Raw genomic sequence first — 26,344 nt, 5'->3', positions numbered from 1 at the left:
CAAAAATTCCAGTGTTATGAATTCTTTATATTCAGTTTATATAATTACACTATTTCCTTCTTGCCGCTTCCGTAAATACATATAATTCCAATAACACAAATTCATCGCTCGCTCATTGCCTCTAGGGACATCTAGCCATTTAGTAACGCACAGTTCAGACACAACATCTCTCCTTCACTCTCGGTCGCTCATCTATATATATATATGTATACATATAATGTGCCGCTCGCTCATGTCCCGTTCACTCGGTAACCACCACTCAACCATGTCCCATTCATCTGGTCCCCGCTTCCGCTCATGTCCCGATCATCTGGTTACCGCTGGCACTTCATCTTCCGCCTTCGCTTCGCTCACTTCCGCTCATTCCATCTCTATCGCTTTCCTTACCGCTTTTTTTAGTCTAGTTATTGGATTCGCTGTAAGCGGATCCCTTTCCTGCATTCTTATCGCTTTTCCAAGATCTTCACCGTTGAAATTAATGACTTAAAATCCTTGTGTTCGACCTGAAAACTCACCAGTAAAAAGAGTATAAATAATTGTGATGACTACTCAGGGTCTACAACCACAAAAATTGCTATATCTGATCGTTTTTTATAAATTCCCACTCACTGATTTTTCAATTATAAATTTCCTGTGAATTGTGTAAAAACAAAAACACATTTTTAGCATCATCAATTACTCTATCCCCACACCTAAAGCAAACATTGTCCTCAATGTAAAAAAAAGTAAAATAAGAGAAGAACTTCCTTGGAGTCCGTAGGATGGTGCGACTACATGTTTTTGCTTTAGATTCCAAACTTCTTCAAATTGATTGCGCGTCTTTTTTAGCCAACACCAAAATTGATAGCTCAGGGAAGAAAAAGAAGAAAAAAAAAAGTATTCTTGGTTCAGTTCTCCACCTTAATGATAGAAAAAAGGATTGATCAAATTCTAGATTTCAAGAATTCCTTCATTTCCTCAATGCTTGAAAGCAAAATCAATCCTCGAATATTTTAGGCCAAAAGTATCCTGGGTATTTTGGTTTGATACTGCATCTCAAGAAGGTTGTGCGTGCACAGGTATTCAAACACACGGTTTGCCAACTTTGTTTTGGATGCCCTAATTCATAGAAAGAGAAGGGGAAAAAGCGGGGTAGAGGAAGCAAACTCTTAGTATCAGATTGAGAGCTGTGAAAACAGCGGTTTGGTGGATCGCCATTTAGAAATTAGGTTTTTTTTTCAAAATTCTCCAAGTTTCCTACAAAAAAATAAATAATCCAACTAAAATAGGCGATCTTTAAAAATTAAAACAATAAAACAAAAACTAAAGAAAATAAAAGAAACAAAACTAGAAAACTTGGGTTGCCTCCCAAGAAACGCCTTTCTTTAACGTCTTTGACTAGACGCAGTTACCATGTTAGCTATTAGGTGACACTACCTCGGATCGTCTTACCCACTTCAGTTTTTGTCTTTTACCTCCATGTTTAAAACGATGATTACTCACAAAAAATTTCTCTGCAAGATTCACATCATCATTATTTAAGTGAGCAGGCTCCAACTCCAGCTGATTCGAAGGGGGCTTCGATTTTGTATCCAAAATAGATTTATCATGCAATCCCAAGACCTTCTGCATACCTTTGTCAATAACATTCACACTGCAGAACGCATTAGATTTTTCAAGGTATTTCATAGTATCGGAAATATTAAATTGCACTTTCTCACATCGAATTCCATATAAAGTATACCTTGTTTCACATCAATTTTAATTTGTGTGGTGCACATAAATGGTCTACCTAGTAAAATCGGTGCAGGATTTGGAGAATTATCATCATGCATATCAAGCACATAAAAATCAACCTGAAAAATTAATTTGTTAACTTGAACTAAGACATCTTCAATCATTCCTTCAGGGTAAGCATTTGTTATATCAGCTAGTTGAATAATAATTCTAGTTTCCTTCAAAGGTCCAATATTCAAAGACTTATAAATAGATTTAGGCATCACATTAATTGCAACTCCTAAATCTAACATTGCTCGTTTAATCTCCAACTTACCTATTTTATAAGGAACCGAGAACATACCTAGATCTCCACATTTAGGAGGAAGCTTACGTTATAAAATGGCAGATATGCTCTCGCCAGCAATAATGCATTTGTCTCCACGTAGTCTCTTTTTTTTGACACAAAGATTCTTCAGAAATTTTGCATACTTCGGCACTTCCTTGATCGCATCTAGTAGGGGCATGTTCAATTCCACCTTTCGAAACATCTCCACCATCTCCTTATTTTTGTCATCCTTCTTTGATTTCGCCAACCTGCAAGGAAACGGTGCAACGTTAGTTTTAGTATTAGTAGGTGTATCGAAAGTTACCTTGTTTGATACTTTATTGGCAGCTTTCTCTATTTCTTTCTCAATGGCATCCTCATTCTTGTCCTTTAGAACTTCAGCTTTTGATACTTCCAAATCTTTGCCATTTTGTATAAAAATCGAGCTTACATTCATCAGATTGGCGTCGGGTTGTGAAAACAATCTGCATTTTTCTCGACTTTATCTCACACATCTCGTTCGCTATTTGACTTACTTGTTCTTCCAAGTTTCTTATGTTATTCTGAGTCTCCTGTTGAAATTGCAACATGTTAGACACCATAGTTTTCATCATATCCTCTAAGGAATTACTCGGAACCGTTTGAGGGGGTTATAGAGGGCGGTTAGGTGCTGGGAATCCTCTCGAATGATCTTCAAAGTTTGCTTGTTGGTTCCCGTACTTTAAGTTCGGCTGATTTTTCCATCCTGGATTGTAGGCATTCGAGTAGTGGTTGTATGCTCTTGGGATGAATCCTGCAGCACTGACATCTACTTCTTGACTCAAGGTAGGACAAATATCCGTAGGATGTTCTGAACTTGTGCAGATTCCGCAAGCCTTAACTTGTGTCTTTCCGACAACAAATTTTCGAACAAATAAAGTCAGTTCAGTCATTTGTTGTTGAATAGAACTCACCTCGCTTGCTTCTTTAACTGCTACTGCTTCTCTTGGTCCGAACTGTTGTGAGTTCATCGTCATATTATTCAGTAAGTCCCACGTCTCTCTAAGAGTTTTGTTCATCAAGATCCCTTCACTTGTTGCGTCTATGATTCTCCTGTCGATGGAAGTTAAACCTTCATAGAAATATCGAATCAGTAATTGCATGGGGATTTGATGATGGGGACATCAAATAAGTAAAACATTAAAGCGGTCCCAATATTCAAATAAAGACTCCCATGTATGTTGTGTCATTCCGCATATCTCTTTCCTCATGATTGCAACTTGTGAAGCGGGAAAGTACTTTTCGAGAAAATTCCTCTTCATATCAGTCCATGTAGTAACGCTTCCGGCAAGTAGATTGAATAGCCAATCTTTTGCAGCATCTTTCAGTGAGAAGGGAAAAGCACGAAGCTTGATTTGATCTTCTGTTACTTCTTGTGGCTTCATACTTGTGCAGACGACATCAAATTCTTAAAGATGTTTATGTGGCTCTTCTCCTAACAAACTATGGAAAGAAGGTAACAAGTGTATTAGTCCTGATTTTAATTCAAAAGCATTGTTACCGTCTACCGTCAGGTATATGATGCAGAGATGTTGCTGGGTCAAGTTAGGAGTTGTCAGCTCCCTTAGTATCCTTTGATCCATCTCTTATTCTAGCTCTATCTCGTCAGAACTAAAATCGCTAGATGATTCTGAAGCTAAATCTTTTTGGCGACGCTCCTTAGTTTCTTTTCTCAATCGACGCACAGTCTTCTCAATTTTAGGGTTGAAAATCAAGTTTCCTGTGCGATCAGATCTCGACATAAACCAGAAAAAGTCAGATTTTTAAAAATAATATAAAACAACCAAAGATATATCGAACCAATTAGAATTCTCCGGCAATGGCGCCAAAATTTGATAGGTGTTTGTCACACGCTGCAAAATTTAAATAAAATAAACCTACTTCTGCAATAAAAATAACGTAGTATAGATGAAGTAGGGTCGTCTCCTTAAGGAATTAAAAAAGTTTTATTTTTGATTGTTTGATTTTTAAATATAATAAAATGGGGGGTTTTAGAAGTAGAAAATAAAAATAAAGTAACAAACTAAAAACTCTACGACTAAAAGATAAATTCAATAAAAATAAGTTTCTAGTTTATGAATGAAATTGACAACTTGGATAGTGGATTTGATCATCAATAAATATTTAATTTTATTGGTTTCTAAATAAATTAGTTATAGTTACCGACACGTTCCTAATAACAAACTCTTCCTTAATTTCTTGACAGTTTAGGTACGTCTGTCAACTGCTTCCCTAGTTAGACTAGAACCTGGTGACGCCACAAACAATTTGCTAGCCTAACCACCTTGCGAACTATAAGAGCCTAATTCAATTTAACAATTAACTATGCGAAATTGTTTAAAATTGATTCCGTGATTTTCTAATGGTGTTTGCCACTAGTTGCTACTTGAACCAAATTAAAACGTAATTACGGACGCCTAATTTAGTTTAGCAATTAATCCTTAATCCAATTGAAATACCTGGCCACAATACCCAACCAAATAAAAGATTATAACTCAAAGAAATCATAAACCACATAAATACTTAGGAACCAAAGAAATATCATAAATCAAAGCTCCTAGACTAGAAAAGAGTAAACTACTCACTAATCATAGGAGGAAGAACAAAGGAGACAAAGATAAACATCACCTGAGAATGATGTTGGTAGGGGTTGAACTCGAAATCTTCTTGGAGGAATCTTTCTCCTTCTTGTCCTTGCACGGTTTCTCACTGGGACTGTTCTGCACGGTGTTCTCCTCGGCAAGTGGCATAAAGTGGCGCCTCCCTCTTCTTTCTTTCCTTTATATTTGCCCTATTTTGTAACAATTGGGCCTTGGACCTTTTTGTTCTCTTTTCCCACTAATTATATCAATTTTATTGTTTTTATCCTGCAAATTATAAATAAATAATATATGCCCAAATCAGGTAGAATCTAATCAAAATCAACCAAATATCGCAAATAATATAAATATTTAACGCATGCGATTTATGGCTATCAATCCACGTTATCAAAGGACCCCCACCTCTATATCCGATCTGCTATGATGATACTTTTTCGGTTAGGGATAGTACTGGAGATAATTACTCGATCCTAAAACGAAACATATTTCACATAAATTTTTCTTTACTCGTGATCTTCACAAAAATAGTGAAATAGATATACTACAGGTTCAATCTAATGATAATTTAGCAGATTTATTGACCAAGATTTTACCGACTGCAACATTCAAAAAATTGATAAGAACATCGGGATACGCCAGCTGTGAGATTTCAAGTAATGTCTACATCAGCGGAAGTATTTTTAATGCATGAATTACGTACTACTTTTTGTTCACTAGGATTTTTGTCCTATTGATTTTTTTCTTGATAAAATTTTAATGGAACATATTCGTTGCAATTAATAATACATAAAGAAAAGTGTTATGATTCATCACATTATAAATAGTAGGTGTCATTATAATAGTATATATGTCAATAATATTATGATGACATGATATCAGGGGTAATGACTAAAGGACTTTTGCATCTGACTAAAATTTTGTATTTTTACCTATAAATAGGCTATTGTATAGAATGAATGTAGGGACCTGTGCATCTGATAAAGTTTTTATTTTTCATTATTTGTCTATCTATACTTTGTCTATTTAGAATATATTATATACACACAATGTTTACATACAAAGCATATACATGCATATACTTAACATATCATATATATATATATATATATATTGCACATCCATGTATTTATTTGGTTATATATATATATTGCACATCCATATATTTATTACTACATATTATATTATATTTGGTTATATATTTTATAGGTTAAATTATATTACACCCTCTTATTTTTTACCGAAATATAATTATGTGTTTTTAGTTAATTTGCCTTCCCATCCCAATTTTTAATTATATAACATAGAAAATCATAAATTTTTTATAATTTTGTTGATTTACACTTCTAGCTTTTATTTATTTTTTTGTTTTAGTAAAAAATATTAAATTTTATGTAATTTTTTGAAATTTCCTTTTTATATTTAGTCCGATACTTCTTTTTCATTCTTCTTCATATAGTTGTGCCGAGGAAATCGAAAAAGGCAATATTGAATCGGATTTCTGAATCAAATAAGATTTTTGTATTCTTCAAGCCTATAATACAATCCCCTGGGTTTCTATTTTACTTCCAAGATGAAATATGAAAAATAATTGACGTAGCGTATAAACTTCGGATCACAACATTAATATATTATTCGTTACTATTAATTGGTCTCATAACCCAATTAATAATTTATCGGGTTCTTGCACATAGGAGACAGACATTTACTAAATATATTTTAAGTCCAATAAATTTAATAGATGACTTAATATATGTTTAATATGACTGATAGCCAAATAGTTTACATTTAACCCACTTTTTAATCCAACAATCTCCTATTTTGGTAATTATATACGGCATAATCTTATAAGCTTATAAAAATTTTGCTATCAGATCTTTTAATGTATTTTACCAATCTTATTTTTAAATCAAAGTGGTCATTACTATATTTATCACAATTAGATCGATCAGTGGTCACAACACTAATATAACTTAAAATTCGATCAAGTGTAACATTGAAATTTTATGTAAAAATGATTTTAACATTTTTATTTCCAACTGATCCACTTTACTTTAACTTTATTTTAAAATAACTTAATATTAAATATTGAATACTGATAAGTGCAGTGTAAATCAAAGTAACTTCACATCAAGTTGACGGAATATAAACACATGGGTCACTAATGTCTAGAGGGGACATATAAAAGCTTTGAGATTGCATTTAACTGAGATGGAGGAGAAATCAAGACTCATCAGAAACGTCAATTGAATGGTGATCGAGATATTGCAAGGAAACCAGGTTGTTGTTCAACCCTCTACTAATCCCTTCTAGTGTACCGGCAACTTGGATCATAGTTGGCCTTTTCTTGCCATTCAAGTGCAAACATTTATTTGCAAGTTCAGCAATAGCCACAATGTCTTCTACCTTACCCTCTTTAAGGACTCTTGAATCAAGGATGTCGAATAGTTTATTCTCCTCCATTGTATGCAAGAAATGGATCGCTAAACTCTTTCCGGATTCCGCTCTCACAGAGGTCACTGCTTTCTCCCCAGTCAAGAGCTCAACCACAACCACACCAAAACTGTATACATCGCTCTTTTCTGTGAACTGGCCTGATTGGAAATACTCTGGATCAAAGTAACCGAATGTGCCCAACACTCGTGTAGTGATGTGTGTTTGATCAATAGCTACAGACCTTGATGTCCCGAAATCTGAAACCTTGGCTCGGTACTTTTCATCCAGGAGTATATTCGTTGACTTAATATCCCGATGATAAATAGGTGCAGATGAAGCAGAGTGCAAATATGCAAGTGCTCCTGCCACATCTGATGCAATTCGCATTCGCATTTCCCATGTTAATGGGAGGTCATCGTTCGGCTCATGGATATGGTGAAAGAGTGTGCCACTAGGGATGAACTCGTAGACGAGAAGAGGTACTTCAGTCTCCAGGCAACAGCCAAGCAGCCGGACCACATTCCTATGGTTTATTTGGGACAGAATAACCACCTCATTGATGAACACTCCAAGATCACATTCATCAACCTTCTTGGACTTCTTCACAGCTACAATCTTTCCATCAGTCAGCATTCCTTTGTAGACCGTTCCTTGGCCACCACGCCCAAGTATCCGATTTTCATTATAATGATCTGTAGCGCGTGTGAGCTCCTTTGAAGTGAACAGCTTGGTTTTCTCGAGCCCATTCTCAATTGAAGCCAAGTGCTGCTCCAATAATAACCCACCATTGCGCTTATAGAACATGTATCTATGGATGCCCTTTACTGTCTCACTAACAAATTTCGCACACCTCCACACGCCATAGAGCAAACTGAATGCTCCAAACACACTACCAATCACAGTGAATGCGATTGTGATTCGAATTCTGATGTTAGCTAGACTACGATTATCATCCCGATGATTATCCCCGTAGCATCTGTAACTCCCATTAGTGTTGACACAAGTTCCCATTCCACAATGGTCTATGAGTGGATCACTACACTCGTCGATATCAGTGCATCCCAAAGGTAAATATGGGTTACCTTCATATCCACTGTAACACTCGCAATATCCCTCAGAGTAAGATCCTTGAGAATCTCTGCAAATTGCTCCAGAGATTTCACCAACTGTATGATCATAATATCCCCACTCCATTACTAGAGGTACAAAGCCGAACTCTGTGAGAAATGGATTCGATAAAACATCATCCCGAGAGAACCATGTCTTCTCAACAGGGAAGGCATACCCACAGAAAGTACCATTGCTGGTTTGAGTTATTTGGTATTCTAATTGAAGCTCCTGAAGTCGGACAGGAATTTCAATGCTGCAGCAGTTGACAGTATTGCAAGTGGCCGTGTCTTCTGAATTTCTTTGACAACGGGTAATGCATCCGCTAATGATATCGGTGGTATTGGTGAGCAGCCAGACTGTTTTTCCGCAGCCCAGATTAAACAACTCATTATGCGTCGATGAGATGTAAAAAGGACTTCCCGAAAGTGATATTGGTTGAGTGTGCTGTGTTGAATCTTTGTAAGAGCAATTCAGCAGCGACACACGCTGGTTTACAGTGATTGTACCTTCTAGGGAGATCTGCAGCACTTCCAGATTATCAATACTGCTCAAGATTGGCTTTGGAGGATTGGTGGAGTTATTACAGACGATTGTGAAGAATGAATTTGCACTGCAGCTCGAACCAATTCCGAAAGGATAAGGAATGGTGACGTTCCCACATTTTTGTTGGCAGCCACGTTTGGACAAAGAGATTGATTGAGTCATGGCTGGAGACAGACACAAAATGTAAAAAACTCCATGTACGAAGGGCAGCCTCCTCATCTCCATAATTTGTTGGCAAAATTCTTCGAAATATTAGAGTGCAAAATCAGTGAATTAAGCCATTGAAAAGGTACAAATCAAAGAGATCATAAGCTGTAATAAAAAAAAAAACAGTATTGAATCAAAAATCTGAATAATTAATTATCAATGGTTGACTCAGTCATCACTTTGAATGTTGAAGTTGAAATAATGATGCTCATTTGGTGTTTCCTATATCACTTTCATCGTCCTTTTCCACATTTTGCAAGAATTTAAGGTGTGAAGAAAGTCATGGGCCCGTTTGGTTCGCACAATGTTTTTTAAGAAATTGGAATATGTTGAGGTATTGGAAATGTAGGCTGAAGTCTTTTTTATGGTTGTTGTTAACTTTCAAACGTTGTGTTCACGATACACTCAATATGAACAGACAAGATATAAATCATAAGTTCGCAGCATATAATTTATATTAATATGAATATGACAAATGAATACAATACATACTATAATTAATCTCAGCACAAGTCATATTTCAAGTATATGTATAAAGTATACCAATTTAACATTGTCTTTTTCAATTCTCTTAACACTATAGGCTATAGCAAAGGGTGAAAGAAAAATAATTAAAATAAAGGGATACGAAAGTGGTAAACTTTAATATTTTAAAGAATAAATTAGCATGATTATATGTTAAAAAAATTATTTTTACACTAAAAAATAAATTTTGGGCCCAAGTCTCTCCTTTGATCCACCGCTGACCGTCAGCACATACTTTCAACTAATATATGCGTTGTTGCTTAAATCCTTTTTGATGGCTCAACGGATCGAGCCTGTCGAAATTGATGGCTTCTCGTCTACCTCAAAAAAGGATCCCAAAGAGAAATAAATCAAATCAGGTGAAGCGTTGAAAAATTGGATCAACAGCAGTGTGAATGAAATTACATAATGTAATGCACAATTGGGAGGAGAAGAAAGAAAACGTAGAGTAACAAAATAAATTAATAAAGTTTTATTACTATAATTTTTCCAAGTATATTTTTAAGTAAATATTTTTTGCTTGTTTTAAATGAAATATGATTGAATGATAAATAATTAGAGGGAAAAGAATATACAGAACAAACTTATGTCTCAAAATTTTTGCCACTTTTAATTATCTGCATACAGTTTTCCTGTGTTTACTATTTAAATATACTTCGTAAATTTATTGCAAAAAAAAATAATAAATTAATATAAAAACTATCAAAATTATACTATGTAAAGCACAAATGCATTTTATGATCACAAAAAATCAAAGCAACTCGGTCATAAATTTATTTATATCCATATGTTATTATTTTCAAATTGAAAAACACTATTCACTTCATGTAGTTTTCATTAAAAACATATTTTTTCTTCTCACAAAATATTACATCAAAATACTATTTAAACAAAAAAATTCAAACCAACATCTTATTTCAAATAAATTTTGAACCACAATCAAACAAACCCCGCAGCCTCCAAATTGATTTCTTTAATCCATTAAGAAAAAGTTTTTAGAGTTTTGAATTTATAAAAATTAATAATTAAAAATTTAACAATTTGATTGTTTTTTTTTTTTTTTTTTTTTGTTAAAGTAGGTAGATATTTAATGTAATGTGTTTTTGAAAATTATTATTATTACTAAAAAATATACAAGTAAACAAAACTTAAAGGTAATAAAAAACTACAAAATAATTGTCTTTTGAATCAATGCATACAGAACATCTATCGACCCAAAGAAAACTCTTCTCGAACACTGTAATGAAATAAACGCGGAATAAATTTGATTTTATTAAAGAAAAATCAACGAAAATACAAAAACAAAGTTTGAACTATGATTTAGTTTTAGGCTCAACCCCCAAATCACCCACCAAAACACAAAATCGACACAAACACACATACAACGCGACATACACAACCAAACCGGCCCAAGATCCTTAACCTAAACCGAAAAGCCACCCCACAAACAACAGAAGAAAAGGCTTACGAAAAACAGTAGCAAAAAGATAACACCACAGTAGAAATTGTCAAGCAAACACGAAGCGAAACCCTAGAAGTTTGCTTCGACGCACAGGGGGGTTTGGATCGCCACGAAAAGCTCCATAGAAAATAAGAGAAAAAACCGTAGGAAGGTCGCCGGAAGATCGCCGGAATATCGCCAAGAGAGAAAAGTATGTAGAGAGAGGCGAGAGAGATTAGAAAGAGAGAGAGTGAGGGTGAAGGTGTTTACGGCTCTCTCTCTACTTGTATATATATGTAGGTTTAAAGAAAATTCAATGGATATGAATAAATCCCTAAATCCAACGGCTCATGATCAATCTGGCAAGGGAAGCGGGTCATGGGTTAGGGGTGCGGGTCGCGGGTCCGATTTAGGGCCAAATTTAATTGGGTCACAGAATATATATGTGTTTGTATTTGTGTATGTATTCAATAATTATCTCAAAATATTATCAGCAACCAAAATTTTATAACAATCCTCTACCTAATTTTGGTTATGGGTGACTTGGGTCATCATTGCCCAATAGTTTGGATTACTTATCTGAACAAAGAGAAAAGATAAAAACAAGTTAGTCTAAGATACCTTAATTTAGCCTACCATCTACACATATGTAGAACACAAGTAATCAAATGTATCAAAACATATTATTTTCAAACAAGATACAAATTTATTAACTTTCCAGAATATTGTATCTACAACAGCAGAAATACATTCAAATCTAAACATTGACAGAACTACATTACATTGTAAATGTGTTATACAACCAAAACATGTAGCACACAATATACAAACAAAAACAGTAGCTGCAAGTTTCATATCATTCACAACTAATGATAACATAAGACAGAGAAACTAATAGCAAACCTTAGGAACTGTTTTCAAACAATTATTATTGACTAATGAATTATTATCTTCATTTAATACCAAACAATGAGACTTATATTCAGGATTTAGTATTTTCTTAACAGCCATAAGATTATCCACATAAAAGCTCTCAAACATATAACATGGCAAAGAAGATGAATCAAAATTACCAAACATAGATAATACTTTAGGACTATTAATAACCTCATCTCTAACCAATAGGTAATTTTCAATCTCGGTAATTTTCAATCTCATTACTATTATTTGAAACAATTCCAACATTGCTTTTAATTTCAGAAACTGTATTTTCTGATTTACTCACAACAGGCTGACCAACAACAGATAAAATTCGAAAATCACCAACGAAAATATCAGTTTCACTATATAAAGCAAACTCCACCTCATTTTGAACACTATAAAAAATAATATTAATTTCTCTATTAAATTTTATATTATCAGTTTCAACATCAATTTTGCACAATTTCAGCAGATTGAACAATATTTTCATCAGAAACAGAATTAATATCATCACAATTAAACTCACAATCTCTCATTCTCTCAACATCTAAATTTTTGTTTCTTCGAATACACACACTTTCAGCAACATTACAATTAATTACAGAATCAGTCTCTGCAATTTCAGTGTCAAAAACTTGCACATTTTCGGATTCACAAACAACATGTTGAATATCAGTACATTCAAAACGAAAATAAAATTTTATAGGTTTAATTTCTCTGTTTTCTATATGAATCAAATTATGCTCCACCTTTCAGCAACCCCACTAAATTGGAATGCCTTGGGGCCAAATTCAAAATTGATACAATTTTGCACACAAAAATTACTAAACCAGGTGCTACAAAAATTTTAACCATTATCAGTATATTTAATTTTTTCTGCCAGTTTCAATTTCAATTTGTATTTTTCAATTCTTAAAAACCTTAAACAAATCATGTTTATTTTTCAATAAGAAAATCCAAATTTTTCTACAAAAATCGTCAACTACAGTTAAGATATATCTACTCCCACCATGAGTGGATTCATTAAAAGGTTCACATATATCTATATGTATACATTCCAAAAAAATTTTTGAAAAAAATATAATTTTTAGGTGTTTCAATTTTCCAAGTTTGCATATATTACAAAAGGGAACAATAGAAAATTTCCCGTTTTCCAAATAACCAGATTCATGCAGAATTTTCGGGCCATTATTGCTAATATGATCCAACCTCTTATGTCATAATTCATAATTATCAATTTCAGAATTATCTATATCAGAACATACATTCACATGTATAGTAAAGGTTACATATAAGTCATTTTTCAATTCTGCCCTAAAAATCACTAAAGACTCTTTTGTTATTTTCATGCAATTTAAACCCTACTTTCTTTCTAAACCTAAAGTAGATTATCTAACACATGACAACATATTATTATACAATTCAGACACATATCTCACTTCATGCAATTTCAGCACATTTCCAGATTTAAAATTCAGATTAACAACACAAATTCCCTCAACTTTACACACACCTTTATCAGCTATAGTCACACAACAATGTGTTAAAGTTTTAAATTCAGAAAAATATTTTTCAGATGTGTCATATGGTATGTGCAAGCAGAATCAACTATCCATTCATTGCACTCAAAAAATTCGAATTCAAATTTGGACAAACAACAAACACGTTCCCTAAATCATTATCAATAGCAGTCATATTGGCTAACTCACTTGTTGGATTACTATTATTCTTATTACCGTTATTATTATTATGTTTCTTAGGGCAATATCTAACAAAATGTGAAGGATCACCACAATTATAACATCTCTTTCCTTCTTTATTAGGTGTTTTAGATCTATTTCAATTTCTGTTATTATTATTCTGATTTTTTATTTTATTATCAGAATCTCCAAAATTATTATTCTTATTAGATCTAAACCGACCTATAATAAACATAACATCACCAGATTCATTAGATTTATTTACATTTAAATCTAATTCTTTACTTTTTAAACAATTAATAACCACATCTAAAGTCACAAAATCACGCTCATATTTAATTGTTGATTTTACATTAGAAAAAGCACTTAGAATAGCATTCAAAAGAATTATAGCACTATAATCATCTATATTCTTATCACCAGTAAGCTTAATATCTTGAATTAATTTTTTAAAAATATCAAGATTTTCATCAATAGTTTTAGATTGATCAAGTTTAAAACTAAAGAACTTTTCTAACAAATAAAGACTACTACGTAAAGAAGTTTGAGTATATAATTCATCCAATTTAGTCCACAATGCCACAACAGATTCTTGTCTACCAATCTTACGAATTACATTATCAGCTAAATTAAGAATTATACAAGATGAAATCATTTCATCCAACTCAGCCCTCTTTTCGAGAGGGAGAGTAGTTGCTTGATCCGGCTCCACAAAGTTAATTAATCTTTGAGTAACAAGTATACTTCTCATTTTTTGTTTCCAAATAGCAAAATCAATTTTTTCCATCAAAAGGTTGGATATTAAAAAATGTTTGCCCAGCCATGATTATCAATTTTCGAAAACAGTTTTAAAAAAAAATATTTCGAAAAACACAACTTGTTTGGCAAAAACTGTTTGTTTTTTTTAAAAAAAAAAACTTTATTGTAAAAAGAGTTTATAGAAATACAGATTATTTTAAAACAAATTGAGAACCAAACAAACACCCAGATCACAGCAATTCACAGAAGACAAACACAACAACAAATATATCACAGAATATTGCAATCACTGGCAATTAATAACAAAAAAAAACCTATCTATTACAACATTCACTCATGACTATTCCACTGAAGATACTCGAGAATCACTCACAAGAGTGAGGATCGGAGTTTTGCAACCTTGGTATCACAATAGCCTTTACAATCGATTGGACGTAATTTAAATGCGGATATTAAACTAAGGAAAAATAAGAAAAATAAAATAGTTAGGGTTATAGAATTTACCCTCAAAATACAGCAACAATATATTCCCTACAAAAGTACAAGGATATATACAAATGACCTATTCTTTTTCAAGAATAGCGGTTAGCCAACTAATAACAACAAACCAGAAACAATGTTTCTCCTCTAACCAATGTTAGAGTCACCGAAACTCACGAACAGAAACACTAGGCCACAAAAAGATCCTTGAAAAACAACTTTAGTTTTAAAGATTTTAACCCAAAAATAGTTACGATTTTCAAGATCTTAAACAGTTTTAACAAAAAACTTTAAAGATTTTGGACAAAATTTTAGATTTTAACCCAACAAGCATATATCTAAACGTAAATAAGGCGAAGCAACAAGTTTTATGGTTTATTTTCTTAAAATAACAACGGACAAAATCAGTTTTCACCAAATCGTAACGATTTTCAACCGTTCTAACCGAAATGCACTCGAACTTAACCGATCTACACAAAACAGTAGCGATTAAGTCCAAACCCAACATTAATAGTTAGACCGCATCTATATTAGCCAGATCGAAACTAAACGGACCGATTTAGACACAAAATAAAAAGAAAAGAACCAAACACAATAAAATTAGTTTGATTCAACCAGATTCTTTTGATTTCTAACAGATCGCTTTGGTTTTGAGCAGATCCTTACAAAATCAAAGAGTAAATACGATTTCGTAAATGAAAAACTCAATCAAGGCCTAAAAACAAGGAACAAAATACAATGAGCCGATTTTGATGATGATCTAAAAAAAAAAAAGAATCGAACTCTTCAAAAATAGGCTGATTCAACCGGATCCTTTTAGATCTTAAAGATTTAAACCAAAATCTTTACAGAATAAAAAATAAACATAATTTTGTAAAGAAAATCTTCACCAAAAGCTCTGATACCACTTGTGATGAAATAAACACGGAATAAACTTGATTTTATTAAAGAAAAATCAACGAAAATACAAAAACAAAGTTTGAACTATGATTTGGTTTTAGGCTCAGCCCCCAAATCACCCACCAAAACAAAAAATCGACACAAACACACATACAATGCGGTATACACAACCAAACCGGCCCAAGACCCTTAAACTAAACCAAAAAACCACCTCGCAAACAATAGAAGAAAAGGCTTACGAAAAGCAGTGGCAAAAAGATAACACCATAGTAGAAATCGTCAAGCAAACACGAAGCAAAATCCTACCAGTTTACTTTGACACGCAGGAGGGTTTGGATCGCCACGAAAAGCTCCACAAAAAACAGGAGAAGACACCGTCGAAAGGTCGCCGGAATATCGCCAAGAGAGAAAAGTGTGTAGAGAGAGTTTAGAGAGAGTGAGTGAGGGTGATAGTGTTTACAGCTCTCTCTTTACTTGTATATATATGTAGGTTTAAAGACAATCCAATGGATAGGAATAAATCCCTAAATCCAACGGCTCATGATCAATCTCGAAAAGGAAGCGGGTCAGGGGTTAGGGTTGCAGGTCGCGGGTCCGGGCTAGAGCCAAATTTAATTGGGCCACAGAATATATGTGTTTGTATTTGTGTATGGATTCAATAATGGTCTCAAAAAAATTATTATCAACCAAAATTTTATAACAAACACAAACATGTATTTGTGTTCTTATTTTGTCTATATATGTATTCTTTGACTTCTTATTCAAAATATTATTCTATGCGTAGAGATAAATATTCATATTTCAAATTATTTGAGTAGAAATGCAATATGGTAACCCTAAAGAGTTGGATGTGTTTCTTTTGAAAAGGTTTGGCCGAATGATTGTAAATTTACTATACAAACCAATTTGAATCTTCTCCTGCATTGACCATTCTTCCACCCTACGAGGTAGCCCTGCAAAAAGACTATTGAATTTACTTATTTATTTTTATTTGTCATATTTTACCTAAAAAGCAAGGGTTATTACCCACCCTTCACACCCACCATTTGTTTTGAATGTCTGCACGGTTGACGGTGTCGCAGCAAGATATGGCGATGCGGCACCATGGTGAGAGAGAGGACGGCCGAACACCGAAGTTTTGAGTAGCAGTTGCAATGACGAGAAGGTGGAAATATATTTTTGTACCGAATCAAACAATTTTCTCATTCTACGTATGTTTGGTTTGGGGGATTGGATTTTGATTATTCATCCCATTTTTTTCATTCAAAAACTTCAGATCAAATATCTATTTTTTATTTTTATTTTTTATGTAATACTAAAAAATCAATTTTACATTCAAAATATCACATCAATATTTATTTATAACCCATCATATAACTATTCAAATTCAAAATTTTTACTATTCAAATCCCAACTTAAAATCCAAATCCCCAAACAAACACATCCCGGGCGGAGGCAGGATTGTAGGTCTCTGAAAAATATCACTACAAAATTCAATCAATTTATTTTAAAAATAATTTATTTTAAACTTCAAAAATAAAATATATAAAATATAACTCATTTTCTATTTGTTAGCACTTTTTAAATTTTCCAAAATAAAATAAATAAACTACTATATTTATATTTTTACATTAATACAATCACTACTTATCAAATCACTACAAATTAAAACTCTTAAGCCTAAACCAAACATAAAGAAACATAAAAATTTAAACACATTAAAATTCAAATTCAATCCAAACCTAAACTCAATTTCCCAAACCCTTCAAAACACACCTTTAAAAACAATGGTGGAAGCAGGATTGTAAATTGGCGGGGCTGTTCATTTTTCAATATATAATATAATAATAATTTAAAAACTAAGTAATATGATTAAACTTGAAAAAAAATTACAAGCAGCAAAAAGTACAATTTTGTGGCTTGATAACTAATAATATAAAACTTCAAAGCCAAACTACATTATGAATTTCCCTGCAAAAAACAAAATATTTATAAAGATAATTTAAAATAAATTTAAATTAAAAAATTACCTTTGACATTTGTAATCGTACTCGTCTTTCTTTTATATATATAAAAAAAAAAAACGATCAGTAATCTTTTCCATTGAAAAACCGTCAGCAATATCTCTTTTAATATAGAGAATCAAACAATTTTTCAAAAATTATCATCCATACTATTTCGAAGCCTTGTTTTCACAATCTTCATAGCAGAAAAAGCTCACTCCGTTGTTGCAGTAGAAACAAAAAGAGTCAATACAAGGCGAGACAATCCATCAATTAAATGATATATTTCATAATTTTTTGTCTCTCTTAGTCCTCTACATAATTCAGCAATTGTAGAAAGATCTTTCAATTTCGAATGTTGAGGCACATCAAGCTCATAATGTTGCAACTGAAATTTCAAGTAAGTTTTTTTTTGTTCAGTAAAATTACAAGGATAAACCTTTCCACTAGCTCACATATGGCTCCAATATCAAAAGACTTATAAAATTCCTTAGGATGCAAAGAAATACTAAGAGATAAAAGCCGTCACCTGGATATTAAATCGGGATTTCAACTTTTGCAATTGGTGATAGTAATAGCAACAAGCACATTGTTAAAACGTGACTTGGATTTAGCGGTCTACCCGATCCAAAACCAAAGCGAAAAAGTTGTTTCAATTAGCAGGATTCTTTTTGGGCTTATCCTAATTAATAAAAAATAGGCTTAGGTTTTAGGGTGTTTTGGGGTGCTTAAATAGATAGCTATGGTTCCTAGTCGTATGACATAATTGTAACTCTTTTAACTAGTATAATAAAATCTCTCCGATTCCTACCCGTGGACGTAGGTTGACACACCGTCACCGAACCACGTAAAACCTCTATGTTTTTTATTTGCTTTCTTTTTCGTTTTCTCAGAACAAGTGGTATCAGAGCCATATCTGATTGATTGAAGATGTCCTCATATAAGTTTGATCTAGAGAAGTTTAATGGGTCAAATGACTTTACGCTCTGGAAGGTCAAGATGAGGACACTTCTGGTTCAACAAGGATGTGCGGCTGCGTTGGAGGGGGAAGACAAGTTTTGGAAGAGATGAATAATGAGATTTTGGCAATGGCTCATTCCGAGATCTTGTTGTCAGTTACTGATGAGGTGTTTCAGCAGGTTGTAGATCAGACGACAGCTTTGGGGCTATGGAATAAACTGTGTGAGAAGTATCAAAACAACTCTCTCACGAACAGGCTATATCGGAAGCAACGTCTTTACACCCTCTGGATTATTGAAAGTACTTGGGTAAAGGATCATCTTGATACATTTAACCGTATTATTCTTGATCTTCAAGGGGTTGAGGTTAAAATAGATGATGAAAATTAAGCCTTAATTTACTGTGTTCACTACCTGGTTCATATGAAAATTTTTTAAATACTATGCTATATGGTAAAATTACAATTTTTGTTAATGATGTGAAAGATGTCCTTATGTCCAAAGAATTGAAAATAGAGGTTTCTTTGGAAGAGGGTTCTGGTTCTGGTTTGTTTGCAGGTAGGAGAAGACCACAAGAGAAGGGTAATGGGAATGAGAGGTCGCATTCAAAATCAAAATCCTCTAACAAAGTTAAGTGTTATCTTTGCAAGGAGAAGGGACACATTAAAAAGGATTCTCCACAGAAGAAGGGAAATACAAAATTTTATTCTAGTAACAGTGACAGCAGTGCTGCTGTAATACAAGACAGTTCTGATGATGGGGACCTTTGTGAAGTTCTGACAGCATGTAGTGCTAATACTGTTGATTCCTGGATTATGGATACCGGTGCTTCTCACCATATGACGTTCTCTCATGAACTATTCACTTCTTTTAAGGAGTGGAATGAAACAGTGAAGTTAGGTGATGATAGAGTTCTAGTCATAAAGGGGAGCGGGATAGTGCATATAAAATTGCATGATGGTACTGTCAGGAAATTTGACTGTTGGTATATTCCTGAACTAAAAAAGAATTCTAAAAGGTTTCTTGCATTAAGGGAACTAATCAAAATCCAATACAAATCCATCATCGATTTAGCCACAAAAACTTTATTATAACTTGCATGAACTAAAATTTAGAAGTTAGTGATGAAGGAAGCGAAATTTGTTCCTTCACATTTCATGCACTACAATTTATATCAAAGCAATGTTGTGCTATTCCAAGACTTAAATGAAAAATATATATGTATATATAGCTCTACAATTTATATTATAGGAGGATGGTTGCTTCTTCATTTTAGTTATAAACCATTAAATGCAATCTCTATCAATTTTGCACCATTGATTCCAACACTCTAACCACCAAATTACAGGCAAAGACAATATAAGGTGTTCATGCTTCACCTCTTTTGATTGAGAAGTATTGGTAGGTGCTAGCTACCCTAAGCATTTATAGGATTTTGTTGATAAGTGAATAAATATACCTCTTATGCATGTTGTATATAAATGAATGATAGAGTCTTCTCAAATAGCATACTTTTCAATTCAAAATCTTTATCGGTTTTTCTTAATTTTGCTGGGAAAAATATTTGCATTTGTTGAACAAATCTTCCCAAGGCTCAACCCTCGACCATCTCAATAAGCACAATGTACACCACTTAATAATAACACAATTTCTTGTTTTTTCGGCACAAGAGAAACAGCAAATGCACCAATGAGACACCTACCCCTACCCTAACCGAAAGTATATCACTGTAATAAAAAATCTCAAAGTAACAATATGGTGCCAGAGGATGAAACACCAGGAGGTGTCAAGATTCTTGAATACATCATTTTGTTTCAGAGCACAAATAGAGACTGGTATACAAGTGTACAAGTATTTTTTAATATACTCCACCACCTTAATCACATCAAAACCTAAGCAACTACGTTTGCTAGAGAAAACAAGATATTTTCAAATAAACCTTTCATTGAACAAGTTTAAAAACCTCCTCAGAAATGCAACATTAATACAAAATAAATAAATAAAGGAGCAAAAGGGCAGCATATATGGCAGAAGCAGCAAAACTCAAATAACACGACAATAGAGAGGGCACCCAAGACATTATCGAAAGAAAGAAGAAATAAAAAAGTAAAAATCACTCTAACCCCACTATGGAAAATTACATCAATGTTTAGAACAATTCAAACCCATAAAACAACAAAAAAAAAAAAAAAAAAAACAGAAGTGAACAAAGACTGGAACCAATCAAAAAATAAAAAAAGAAGCAAATTCGGTGACTTGTATATGACGGCCAAAGCAAAGCCAATGATAAGCAAGACCGTCGGGCTGGTGCCGTTGTTGCTGGCAAGACTGTTGTTGCTGGCAAGACTGACGCGAAATCGTAATAGTAAAATCAGTAGTCTTATTTACTATTTTTGTCTGTCCCAAAACAATAGTCTTATTTTCATAAATAATCATAACAATATAAAACTATCCATACTTTTTCATTTTTATTACACAATTGTCACTATTTTACTCACAAGGACAAAAAAAATTTTTATCCATATTTTTTACCAACTATCAATATAATATCAATATTCCTTAAATCTCGTGTCCAACCCAATTAAGACTATATTTATGAGATGGAGGGAGTATTTTTTTCGACCTAAAAAAAATAATACTCCATCCGTCTCACATACCATGTCCACGTTGCCGTTTCTGTCCGTCCCACATAACATGTCACTTTCCTTTTTTGGAAAATGATTACACATTTTAATCTCATTTTAAACTTTTTAATTTTATTTTTTAAAAATTTTAATTAAACTAATTAGTTATCTTAATCTTAATTTATAATTATTTATATTATCGGACAATTATTTTCACTAATACATTCTTAATTATCTACTAATTACACCCCTCCTAAAATACCGTGTCTGCAGTGTAGCAGACACGGGTACGTGGGACGGATGGAGTACTTTTCTTAACTTAAGATTAAGAAATTCTAATATTAAGAAATAGTACTTAAGAGTATTTTGGTATTAGTATATGATTAAGAAATTCTGATATTTTTGTCATTTGACTTTTTATGTATAAATAATTGTATATATAATCATATCTTTTGTAATTTAGATAAAAATTAATGATATTTTGGCATTAGTGTATGATTAATATAAAGTTAAGAAAAGTACTTCCTCCGTCCCACATACCATGTCTGCTAATAGACATGGTATTTTAGGAGATGTGTAATTAGTAGATAATTAAGAATTTACTAGTGAAAATAATTATCTTATAATATAAATAATTATAAATTAAGATTAAGATAAATAATTAGTTTAATTAAAATTAAAAAAAATAAATTAAAAAGTTTAAAATGAGATTAAAGTGTATAATCATTTTTCAAGAAAAAAAAGTGACATGGAATGTGAAACGGACAAAAACGATAAAATGGACATGGTATGTGGGACGAAGGGAGTAATGCTTTTGATGGGATAGATAAAAATAATAAAAGAATAAATAATTTAAGTTTGAAAAGATGAAGTATAATAAAAATATATATAATATATATAATTAAGAAGATATTTAAAGAAAAAACAAAAAAAAAAAGAAAATTGTTGAATTGCTTTCCACAACAATCCAACAATAATTTTATTTATTTATTTATTTTTATTTTTTTTTATGTTGGATGGTAAGGTTCTCTTAAACTTGAGAATTTTAAAAAAATTGGCCTAAGTTTAGGATTTAAAAGTCTACCCTTCAAATGAGATTTTAAAATTATTATATATAAATTATAGGAGTTTTCAAAATTAATATATACAAAATAATAGAAGTTTTGAACACATCCGAAATATTAAATATAGAGATTTTCAAAAATTTTATTTTCCTTCCCACTACCCCGTATCGTCATTGAATGTTATCAATGTAGGAGAATTATAAAAGTTATCAAAACTCCTGTAATTGCTAATTTAAGAGTTTTGAAAACTTTTTCATATAAAGTATTTATGAGAATCCTTATATATCTTTAGGTCTTGGATCATATGCTGATTTGTAAATATGCTTAAATATATCACAACCTTTAGTTTTAAATTGATGATCTTTAAATTAAATTTTGAAATTAAAATTAAGGGCTGAGATTAAGGGTGCGTTTGACAATTAGCTGATAGCTTTTAGCCTTTAGCTGTTAGTTGATTCAATTAGCTGGTTTGACTAGCTGATTCAATTAGCGGTTTGTATTAAAGTATTTGGTAAAACAACTGTTTGACATTAGTTGTTTATACATAAAATGATTATTAAGGACATTGATACGTTATTTTTCAAAATATTTAATTTTGTTCATTTTGATTTGAAATGTATGAGAATTTTTATTATTAATTATTGAAAATTATAAAAATATTATAAAATATTTATTTTTATTTTTATTATTTAGATTTGAAAAAATTATTTTTACTAAAAAATAATGATTTTTTATTAAAATTATGTAAAATATAGAATAATAAATCTTTTGTATATATATTTTTATTATTTTAATATATATAAATAAACTAATAACATTTGTTTTTTCTATTTGATTTAGTTTTAAAAATTTATATATTTTACAAATAAAATAATTTATATGTAATAATTAATAATAGTAACTATTTTAAATTTACAAAAATAAAAATATAATTTAATAAATTAAATATATTAAAAATAATTAATAAATACTATTATAAAAATATATTTATAAGGGTAAATAAGGAATGACCAAAATTAAAATGAAAAAACTCTTTCAAAACGTCGGGTAGATGAGCTTTACAGAAATTAGCTTTTTGGGTCCAAAAAGTTCTTTCAAAACGCTAATTTACCAAACACCTAAATTAGCTTTTTAACTGGTCAAACAACTAAAAGTTGTTCAATAAACTAAAAGTTCTTTAATACGTTGTTTCCCAATCACCCTCTAAATTCAATTTTGCTGAATTAATCATTTCAGTATATGATCCACTTTGATATTTTTATTATACGAGTTTTGATAACATCTATATTTTTAAATTTTAACTCTTAAACTACCGTATTCCAAATTTTGTGTATAATATGTTCGTTTCTGAAGCAAATTTTCTCTTCAAATATCCAATTTTCAGGTATTATTATTATTTTTTTATACTAAATTATTTTATAGTTTTTATACGATAATTTGTTTTATATTGTTTGTAGGCAATATTTTGTTTTATATTTTATATAAAATAAACAATTAATACAAAACATAAGCAATATATAAAAGTAATATATTATAAAAAAATCCACATAAATGCATTATACATTTAAGTAATACAATAAATATAAATTTAGAAATTATACCAAAATAAACAATAAGATATTACAAAATACAATGCACAAAATCTAAACAACTAACTTATTAAAACTAATGCCAAAATAAATATCATATAAAAGTAATATTGTAATCAAACAAAAAATATACATTATATAAGATAAATAGCTTACTAACAATATAAACCAAAATATTGTATAAAGATTATAAAATAATTTAATCCAAAAAATAATACCTGATGTAGGATTTTTTGAAAAGAAATTACACTTAAGAAATGAAAGATATGTCACGTACAAATATTTGAAATACAACAAAATTATTTTAAGAAAGTTTAAAAAGTAAATTATACTACATAAAACTCCATTATATTTTAGTTAAAATTCAAAAAACACCCCGGGATGTTTTATTTATTGCGTAAAACTTCTTTGTATTAATGTAAAATTTGCACAAAATAATATTTTCGTCAAAAACTGATATTTGATTGTAAAATATGAACTCAATAATGCAAGTTTTATACAAATAAAAAAGATAAAATATCTTAAATATTTTTTTGAATAAAATAAATATATAAATAATTCATTAATATTTCATTTTATAGTTTTTTGGAAACAAATTGCTATGTGATTTTTACAAAATTATAAAAATAAATAATTGATCAATTATTTATTTATTTATTTTATTAAAAAAAGTTATTTAAGATATTTTAGGTATTTTATTTGTATGAAACTTGCATAATTTAGATCTATATTTAAAACAAAACATCAACTTTGGGTAAGGAGCGTGTTTTGTATAAATTTTAAATTAACACAAGGGGATTATCACGCAATAAATAAAATAAGTAGTATTGTGTATATTTTTACTAAAAATATAAGAGAGTGTGTTATATAATTTACCAAAAGTTAAATCAAGACTAAAAGTGTATGGGTTCTCAAAACTCCTATAATTAAAAATACAAGAGTTTTTAAAACTACTTTAAATAAAAAAAAAAAAAAAAAAAAAAAAAAAAAAATTCTATTATGGTATGATATCATATAGTTGGAAGAGAATAAAAGTTGAAAACTCTTACATTTTATAGATATAAAAACCTCCTTTCAAGACTAGATCTTTAAAACAATGTTTGACTTTGGTCATGTTTTTAAAAAATTCCTTAAACTTTCAATGTGGCTACTATAAAGTACTCCATCCGTCCCAAACACCGTACAACATTTATATTTGCCACGAGAATTTAGGTGGGGAGTATTAAGTATGGTAATTTCAAATAATTTGGATATTAATTAAGTGATGTGATTGGAGAGAGAAATAATTATTTAGTTTTTTATTTAATTGATATGATGGGATAAAGTGAAGTATATATTAATATATGTATATAAATATTATTAATTATTTCTAAATTTGAAAATATTGTAGTGAGTTTAGGACGGAGGGAGTATTAAACACTCGTATGTGAAGGTGACACTGGCTGAATCAGTATTATATGAGAACTTGTTGGCTGTAAAGTTTGTTCTAGCTTCAAAAACTTTGCCGATGTTTTTATGAATATCATACAAGATTTGTCTAACTTAGCTTATCCAACGAATTATTATCTATTGTTATTAAACTGGTTCTAACAGTTCAGGAAATATCACTACAAAAAAATAGTATATTTGTAACGGAATTCCGTTTCTAAAGTTTACGTAGCTAACGTAATTTTATCTCTAATTCCGTCTCTAATATCATTAATAACGGAAAAAGTGAATTTAGGAACGAAAAAACCTCGTTACAAAATTGATAATTTCTTGTAGTGTAGTATATGGACTCAAACAATAGTCACTGATTATTACTTACAATAAAAACAGACACGATCTTTTGAAATTAGTCATCTCATCATTCTAATCATAGCCTGTTACCTATTCCCAAATAATATATACCCATATTTCCATATATATATATATACCCATATTTCCATATATATATATACCCATACGTGAATATGCATGTGCAAGCTTGCATGCATGGTGACCATTATTATCTTGTACTCCCTCCGTCTCAAACATCGTGCAACATTTGTGTTTGACATAGGAATTTAGATGGAGAGTATTAAGTATGATAATTTGAGATAATTTGGATATTAAGTGATGTGATTGGAGAGAGAAATGATTATTTGTATTCTTTATTTGAATGATGTGATGGGATAAAGTGAAATGTATATTAATATATGTATATAAATATTAGTAATTATTTCTAAATTTTGAAATATTGCAGTGAGTTTTGGACAAACAAAAAATGAAATGTTGCAAGGTATTTGCGACGGAGGGAGTACAACTTAAAGATTATTTTAATTTGTTAAAATTTTAATTATGTAATTGTTACCAATTATTTTAATTTTTTTCTCTTTTTAGTATAAATAATATATAAATTCTTGTAATAAAATCAATCCTTCAATTTAATTTAATTTAAGTTTT

At 31.0% G+C, this 26,344-nt stretch overlaps 1 protein-coding gene and 1 non-coding gene across 2 annotated transcripts; one reads left to right on the top strand and one right to left on the bottom strand.

Moving 5' to 3' along the window:
* Nucleotides 1–3,169: 3,169 nt before the first annotated feature.
* On the top strand, nucleotides 3,170–3,276 carry LOC127253131 (small nucleolar RNA R71). The gene has a single exon (XR_007839224.1). It is a non-coding gene; the product is annotated as a small nucleolar RNA R71 (small nucleolar RNA).
* A 3,415-nt stretch (nucleotides 3,277–6,691) lies between these two features.
* Nucleotides 6,692–9,039, bottom strand: LOC127253115 (wall-associated receptor kinase-like 22). The gene has a single exon (XM_051277556.1). It carries the CDS (start codon nucleotides 8,971–8,973, stop codon nucleotides 6,883–6,885), a length of 2,091 nt encoding a protein of 696 aa, XP_051133513.1. The 5' UTR covers nucleotides 8,974–9,039; the 3' UTR covers nucleotides 6,692–6,882.
* Between the last annotated feature and the right edge of the window lie 17,305 nt (nucleotides 9,040–26,344).

The sequence above is a fragment of the Andrographis paniculata genome, unplaced genomic scaffold (genome assembly GCF_009805555.1).
Source record: "Andrographis paniculata isolate CXL003 unplaced genomic scaffold, ASM980555v1 Contig49END, whole genome shotgun sequence".
NCBI classification, from domain to species: Eukaryota; Viridiplantae; Streptophyta; class Magnoliopsida; order Lamiales; family Acanthaceae; genus Andrographis; species Andrographis paniculata.
Note: the sequence above shows the minus strand (reverse complement) of the source record. Positions and strands in the feature narration are given on the sequence as shown.